General features: G+C 48.1%; 1 protein-coding gene across 1 annotated transcript; it reads left to right on the top strand.

The window, feature by feature from the left end:
- The first annotated feature begins 670 nt into the window (after positions 1-670).
- On the top strand, positions 671-2202 carry Tmem174 (transmembrane protein 174). The gene is made up of 2 exons (NM_001024298.1): positions 671-1323; positions 1504-2202. Exons 1-2 carry the CDS (start codon positions 698-700, stop codon positions 1607-1609), a joined length of 732 nt encoding a protein of 243 aa, NP_001019469.1. The 5' UTR covers positions 671-697; the 3' UTR covers positions 1610-2202.
- The last annotated feature ends 6361 nt before the right edge of the window (positions 2203-8563 follow it).

Below are 8563 nucleotides of genomic sequence, written 5' to 3'. Positions count from 1 at the left end.
ATGCTGAAATTGGCCCCAGAAACCTCCAGAACTGTGGGGGTGGGGAACCTCTCTTTTCAATGCAAACAACTTAGTCTGTGGTTCCCTGTTAGAAAAGGCCTAAGAGATTTGTCATCCGAAGTGGAATTCCTTATATGGTTAAGACAGAAAATACAGTGTATGAACCTGCTTCTGAGCCATCCCACAAGGACTCCCTCCATATTGCACTGCCATTCGCACACACCTTGCTTTGGTAGGACAGAACCAGGACCACAGCACATTGCCATGAGTGACTATAGAAAAAGCACCTTCTAACATGACAGTCTCTGTTTCGGCCATCATCGTTGTCATCATCATCATCGTCATCACCACTACCATCATCATCATTAAATTATCCTCATAATCACCATCATAATGATAATAATATCATCATCACCACCACCATTATTATTATCATATGTCTGGATGAACTTAAAATAGAAGGACAGCTTACTATTGTTTCGTAAAACAGAGACACCCCCCCCCACTTTCTGAAAACCTACAACCAAACTTCAGGCATCGTTTCTTAGACCTTTGTTCTTCTAAACAAAGTTCGGCCCTGTGTCTGTTATACTCTGTTAACCACGGAAGCCCAAAGGTCCTCCTCTAACTAACCCGAGCCTGCATTCCCTGCTCCCACAGTCTGTTTCCTCTCACGTTGGACAGTTGTGGAGGAGCCATGGAGCAGAGCAGTAATCGCCCAGAGGACTTCCCGCTTAACGTGTTCTCCGTCACTCCGTACACACCCAGTACCGCCGACATCCAGGTGTCCGACGACGACAAGGCGGGGGCCACCTTGCTTTTCTCAGGGATCTTTCTGGGACTGGTGGGGATCACATTCACTGTCATGGGCTGGATCAAGTACCAGGGTGTCTCCCACTTTGAATGGACCCAGCTCCTCGGACCCATCCTTCTGTCGGTCGGAGTGACATTCATCCTGATCTCTGTGTGCAAATTCAAAATGTTATCCTGCCAGTTGTGCACAGATAACGAGGAAAGGGTCCTGGACTCGGACCAGACTTCCGGAGGACAGTCGTTCGTTTTCACCGGCATCAACCAGCCCATCACCTTCCACGGGGCCACCGTGGTGCAGTATATCCCTCCTCCTTATGGTTCTCAGGAGCCCCTGGGAATGAACACGACCTACCTGCAGCCCATGATGAACCCTTGCGGTCTCGTACCTTCTAGCGGAGCAGTGGCTGCCACACCGAGTCCCCCACAGTACTACACCATCTACCCTCAAGACAATGCTGCGTTTGTGGAGAGCGAGGGCTTCTCTCCTTTCGTGGGTGCTGGTCATGACAGGTATGCTGGGTCCCGGGCTGCTCCCCACCCCTCTCCCGTTCTGCATCACAGTTATGGTCTATGGCTATGTTTGGACTTCCAAGCAGGCGATAGGGACCGTAAACCTTTGTGCAGCCTGCCACGCAGAGTGGCAGCAATGTATGTTGGCGAGTACACCCGTGTTCCCTGCTCATGTTTCAGGCCCAGTTCTGATGCAGACCAGCTAGAAGGGACGCAGATGGGAGAGGAGGAACGTGTGTGCTTCTCTCCTCCCCCCTATGAGGAGATATACGCCCTACCTCGCTAGAGACTGCAAAGCTGTGGGAACGGACATTTCAGCCCCGTGACGTGATACTTGGAGAGTTTTCTGCTGTAACCTTCAGAAGTTAGATGCCAAAGCAGCCCAGGCGATCTTACAGATGTCATTCAAGGTGGGAAAGAAGTGTCCCGAGGTTGCTAAATTAAGCTGCCCTGGGTAAATTCCCCTGTGCTCCAGTTTTGAATCCTCTGCATCTGGTAGAGTGATTGTGGAGCATGCGCAATGCCTTGGGTTCGATCTTGAGAGGCAGAAAACAAAAACGAAAACAAGACCTCTCTAAGTAAAGTGCAGGAAGAAAGTTCGCCCGTTTCCCCCATCCCCCACCCTATATCCATTTGAAGGTATTAGTGTCTTAGTTTTATCTGCAATCATGGCAGCTTTCAGACTGACGGAAGGAGGCTGGTAAGCAAGCAGGGAAGAGAATAGGTTCAGGGAGAAACTTCCCTGCCCCATGCTGGACCTTCCACAGCGGAGTGAATTATCCCAAACAACTTGGGCTGTAATCTGGTCTCCCTTTGGATCTTAAAAACTCTGTAAAAAAGAAATAACGAAATCTCTTGAGAAATAAATGAATAAACAGAGTGGGGTAAAACAATTCCTCGCGTTAGAATAGCGTTGGATGGCCGATGAGACTGTGGAAGAGGTAACAGGAAGATAGTGTATAAGTCCGTATGCCGTCACCGAGTTGCAGTGACCCCTGCTCCTGATGTTTTTCTTCTGCAAGGCTGAAATTCTAGGCAAATTGCACACGAGTGAGCACCCGCTACCCCCCACCCCCCAGCCCCCGTTCCACCCGCAGACATAAACTGTCTGAGCCAAGTGGCTTAGGGAATCCAGGTATGCCTCTGGTCAGTTCCACACAGCCACGCTGCCGTGCCACTGCAGAGCGGTGAGTCGTGGAGATGACCCATCTCCACGGTGAGAAGAGCTCACCTTCTCCTGAGCGAAGAAAAGCTGGCAGCCTCCAGCTTCGTAAGTCTGAGCTGTGTCGTCAACCACAGAACAAAGCTGCAAACTTTAGGAGGTGTCTAAGGACTTGGAGAAAACAGGTTTACGAAGATAAAAGGCCACGCAAAGTAAAGGTGGCTGCCCCCAAGAAAGACACAGGAATTAGCAGGTCTTGAAAGTTTTGGTACTGTGCTTATATGTGGAGTTACTTTGACTTTCTATCAGAAAAGTCCAGTTTTTTTTCCTAGGATATCAGTAAAATTATCTTGGTTTATTATTGTGATTCATGTTATGGCTGAGGAATAAAAGCTTTTATAATTATTTTTCACATCAATAATAACTAGCAATAAAAACTAGACATCTCTATACACAGTATATTGACTCTCCATCCAATATGCTCATAAAATCCTGGATACTCAGTATATGGACTGTCCTGGAATTCACTATGTAACTATGTAGACTAGGCTGGCCTCAAACTCACAGAGATCCACCTGCCTCTCTGCCTCCAGGTGTAGTAAGTTTAAAGGCGTGAGCCACCATGACCAGCAAAATCCCCAATTCTTAGCTAAGGGTGTCTTAGCTAAAGGCCACTGACCTTAGGGAGGAAGTTAGGAGATGAGGCCATGGTAGAGCATCATTATTGCCACGCTGACAGACAAACAGCACAGCCCTGCCTCCCTCACCCCTTCTCTTCCCATCCGCACCTCCTTTTAGACTCATGCACCATCATGATCATCAAAAGGAAAAATGTCAGAAAAGGGCGTGCGTACCAAGCTGGGTTGGACAAGGCAGGCAGTTGTCTCGGTGTTGCTGAGATGGGATGCTATTCAGGGATGGGGATTCTAGCTCTAGGCAACAGAGTCATTCAACAGCACTGTTCCAGTCCCTGTGCCTGGACTTCGTTTATGCCTCCAAGCACTCTTGCAGGACTCATGTTCTCAGGAGTTCAAAGTGTGGGTGAGGCTTGCCATAGCTGGAGGATCAGAAAATTGGGGTTTGGGAATGAATCTCAGTTGATGTCATGCTTCTATAGCATACCCAGAGCCCCGGGTTTGACCCCCATCGCCACATCTACTGGGCATAGTGGTCCACCGCAATAATGCACACTCTGGGGCAGAAGTAGAAGGGTCAGAAGTTCAAGGTTATTCTCTGCTATAGACCAAGTCTGAGGCCAGCTGGTATACACAGATTCTATTGCAAGAGTTAAGGGTGTGAATTTGTTTTTACAAGTCGTGCTTACTGACTGAGCATCCACTTTGTGTTGGCGCGGCAGCCAAGAAGCCAGGAGAAACTCGTGAAAAACCAAACCAAGAAAAGAGCAGATACAGCTCTGCTCTCAGATCGCTTCCAGTCTGGTGGGGAAATAGACACTGGTGACTTTTCTCAGATTCCTTTGAGGGATCCTAGAGAAGTCGAGTCAGGCTGTTGCCTTGGGTGACCATAGAGGGCGCTGTTCGCAAGATCACTCAGGCTACTAATATTGACAGGGACCTGAAGGAGCGTTCCTAGTCACTAGAAAAGGAAGAGAGGAGAGCACACACAGGGAGAAGCCTGGTGAAGCTGTGTAGAAGGCAGCAGAAGAGACACCGTGTGCGCTGAGGAAATTGTCTTTCCCATCTGCTACTCCTTTAAAGGGAAGGTCCCTAATTTTCTTCCTGTGAGACAATCCCACTCTGTTTTTGTATTTGGGAATGGCTGAAATATGGGAAACCCACGGAGGGGCGCGGGGCCTGTGGCCACCAGCCCCTTGCCTGGACTCCTGGCCAGCCAGGATATGTTCCTAATAGTTTCTGGTTGCTGTCTAGATGGTCGCCTTTGATCTTTCTCTATCTTATCAAGGGTGACCGAGAGACTGATCTGGGCGCAGTGGGCTGGAGCCGGTCTCCTGTTTTGCTGTCTCCTCCTTAGATGATCTGTTGGGAAGGCAGCCTGGCTCTGAGAAGACATGAAAGTAATCCAGTGTTCAGTTTGCCAGGGGTTTGGGCTTTGTGTGAAAACACTGGGAAGACAGAAGAATGTTTCATTTTTATCTTTTTGGAAGAAAGTCACTTTATCCTAGTGAACTCAGGAATAGTAACTTTACATGGTTTAAGGAGGCACTCTATTTTCCCAGACCCCAGTTCTACACCATCTTGATGCTGTGACTAATTAACTTCTAGCTTTGGACCCTATTCTCTCGTCAGTGATTACATTTCTGAGACGAAATAACTTGGTGGTTAGGTCCGATTTTCCATTTCTTCAATGTGAACTTTAAAAAGTTACTCTCTTATTGCCTTCCCACAGTGCCACTGAAATCCTCCTTTCCACCAAGTACTTCTCCAACTATGTGAGTGTTGTATATGTGTGTCATATGTGTGTGTATTGTATGTGGTTATATGTATGTATGTGCATGTTGTATGTGTGTGTATTAAATGTGTGTATTGAATGTGTGTGTGGTGTATGTGTGTATTGTATGTATGTGTGTATTGTATGTATGTGTGTATTGTATGTATGTGTGTATTGTATGTATGCATTGTGTTATGTGTATATGTGTGTATTGTATGTGTGTGTATTACAGGTGAGTTGTATGTGTATGTATTGTATATGTGTATTGTATGTATGTGTATATTGTATGTGTGTATTGTATGTATGCATTGTGTTATGTGTATATGTGTGTGTATTGTATGTGTGTATTACAGGGAGTTGTATGTGTATGTATTGTATATGTGTGTTGTATGTGTGTATATTGTATGTATGCATGTGTGTTGTGTGTCTACTGTATGTGTGTGTGTTGTGTGTGTGTACTGTATATGTGTGTGTGTGTGCATGTGTCATATGTTTGACTCGTTGAGTTCCATTAGAGTCATTTGCATGAGCATAGCGGTGAACTTGGTTAGACTAATTCATTTGCAATCTGACATGGCCTCAGCACCTCTCTGAAACCATCACTGACCATCACTCAAAAATTATCTTAGCTCATAAAAGCAAGGATTGCCATGCTGCTGCTTCCTGAGGCTCCTGATGGGGACATCAGCTTCTGAGGTCTCCCTCCACTTCAGAGATGGTGCTGGCCAGTGGGTGGCTCTCTAGCCACATTGGCTCTAATGGCTGTGATGCAGGCCGTGGGACCTGGCTGCTGGGTGCTAGCGGAGATGCGGGCTGGAGGAGGCAGAGCAGTGGGGTCTGGCCTGAGGTCTGCTCTCACACGAAGCCTCTTTCAGCATAAGGACCGTGTGGGGAGTACGGCTTTGGCTCCCGTGGGCCTGTCAAGTGAGTGGTGACTCAGCGATTAGAAATTCAGGATTCTGTGGGAGTGTTTTAAAGAAGAGCGACTCGTGACCTGCTAGGCCAAGACCCAGAAGGCATACTGGGGTGTAGCGACCTTGCTGGTACAATGGAAGCCAAGTGACCAGAACACTGTGATCCAGCCGTCCCTCCTCCCTCCACCCTGAGCCTCCAGTGGGTTATGTGGGTGGGCCACCTACAGAGAATTCAAAATATTGTTGAAAAGGCTTTTGGATTATGGGGGGGGGGTGGGTTTTTTTGTTTTGTTTTGTAGAATACTTTATTAGTTGTTATAATCCCACACAGATAAGACTTTCTGATTTAATTCTGTTACCTCTGTACAGCTAGAAAAAATGTAAGTTCACCACTTTTAATAAAGCCGTTCGTTCCTGTACCTGCGAACTCAACATGGCAAACTTGTTTTCAAAAGTTGGCATCAGAGCTAGTTTCCAAAAGTTCAATATATATATGTTTATATCTAATGTATGTTTGCATTAAGAGACCTGTAACGGCAGTTATAGAAACATCCAGAACACGTCACTGAAGAAAAACATAGGTCACACCTCATGGTGCAGGTGGGCAGAGGACACACGAAGGCCTGCCTGCCTGCAGCAGGAGCCATTACAGTGTGCAAGTGTGGTGAACAGACGGAAGAGGAAAAAGCAGGTCAGTTTGAACACTGTGGACGGCAATGGGACTGGAGACCTGAAGGGGAGAGGAAGAGAGGAAGAACCTATTGTGAGTATCCCGCCCTGCTGTCTGAGCCTATGGTGAAGTCGCAGCCCTTGCTGCCACTGAGGGCCATGTCTGGGTCCATGGCCTTAGAGCAGCAGGGGTCAGTGTCGACGTCCCTGACCCATGTTACCACTAAAGACCGTGTGTATATTTCTGTCTGGGCTGCCTCCTGGGACCACATAGATGTTTAAGAGCTGTGTAGGTCTGGCCCTGCTCCTCTGGAGAGCGGTCCCTACCTCTCACTGGAGCAGCACTTGGGAGAGAGATGCCCTTGCCAGGGACATCAGAGTGCAGCTGGCCCTTGGGGCAGAGGTGTTGGGGAGAACTGGTTCCAATGAGGTGGCACGGGAGCAGGGCTGGTGTTCTCCATTCCTTTCCCCCTTGCCACATGCAACAGTCAGGAGAGCTAGACACCCCCCCACAGGGGGGTTCACAAGAGCAGGTGAGCTCTCCCTGTCCCTCATCAGCTGCAGTGCTTGAGAGGGTAGGCCTTGCACTTCGCCTGAGTAGTACAATAGAGTGGGCTCAGTGGCATAAGTCAGGGTGAGCTGGCCCTGAGGCAAGAGAGCAGGAGAGCTGACCCTACTTCTTGTCGGCTGCAGCACAGGGAGAGTGAGCTGAGGCAGTGTGGGGGAGCTCATTCTGGTGTTGTGGGTGCAGGAGAGCTGGCAGGCTGACCAATTCAGCTACCACCCAGGCCCAGATCTAGGGCTCAGAGTTGTCCTCTATAAATGGCTGGAACAAGTGAAGGAATCAGTCCGGCTGATCCCATAGGGCAGGCTCTCTACAGCACAGGGCAACGGGATACCCTAGAGGAGTCCGGGTAAGGATCCAGTATCAATGGAGCAGCAGAAGCCAGAGGCCTCGACCAGACCTCGAACTAGACTCATTGTAATGCATGTTTGCAAGTAGAGCTGTGTGGACAAAAGGGTATCTCTACTGTGGGACACACTGGGACACACTGCAGCTTCCACGATGAGATTTTTTTCATGCTTTGTTTTATTTTTAATTTTTTTCCTTTGTGGGGGAAGGTTGCAAGGGTAGAGGGTGGATACAAAGGAACGGGGAGATGTGTGGGATTGGAGTACATGATGTGAAACTCACAAAGAATCAATACAAAGTTTTTTTTAAACAGTAAAAAACCAAAACCAAAAACCGAAATACCAAGAAAAGAACACAGCTGTAAGGGAACAGAATCAGCTCAAGACCCCAATACCAAGTTCTCAGCACGAAGGGGATTTATTTGCCCCAGAGGGACAGAGGACAGGGATAAGAGACAGACAGGAGACAGAGGACAAGGGAGAAGGAGAAGGGGTATTTGTCCTAGAGGGACAAAGGCAGATTTGGCCTATAGGAAAATGGTGGTTAATAAAGGTACAAGAGAAGACCCCACCATAGGATGAGGTATTTAATTTTGATCGGGCATGTTACTTAGGTGAGCCAAGGCGGGCTTTGATCACTGGACCACAATATTCTGATAGCTGGACCTTGAGGGGGTCAGCCCCAGGAAGAGGAAGTGACTGAACAAAGGAATAAACCTTGGGAACTAGTGTTAGGAATGCAATGTAAGGTAACTTTTTTTTTTTTTTTTTTTTTTAGGAAGGCAGGGGGAATGGCAGAAGGGCAAGGCCTGTCAGAGCGGAGCCGTCTGCCACACTTGGGCTGGGCAGAGGCTCTTCAACTGTTCTATTGATGCGAGACCTGCACCCTTTCTTTTTTTTATCACCTCTCAATTATCCTGTGGATGGGAAAGGTTCTGGTAGCACCACTGAGAACAGCTCTGATTAGATCCTGTCACTACTGCACACTGAGGGCAGGTCTAAGGTGTTTAGTAGGTACAGGTGTGAGGCTCTGGCCTGCATCTACAGTAGTGGGGAGACACGACTGAAGGGGAACTGTCAAAGACTCGGGCCTAATTTCCCAGCAGAGGGCCCAAGGATGGCATGGCGGGGAAAAGTCCTTAAGAATTTCCTCGATGGGCACAGTGGTTCTCTC

Source organism: Rattus norvegicus, chromosome 2 (genome assembly GCF_021556685.1).
Source record: "Rattus norvegicus strain SHRSP/BbbUtx chromosome 2, alternate assembly SHRSP_T2T, whole genome shotgun sequence".
In the NCBI taxonomy this organism is placed as follows: Eukaryota; Metazoa; Chordata; class Mammalia; order Rodentia; family Muridae; genus Rattus; species Rattus norvegicus.
Note: the sequence above shows the minus strand (reverse complement) of the source record. Positions and strands in the feature narration are given on the sequence as shown.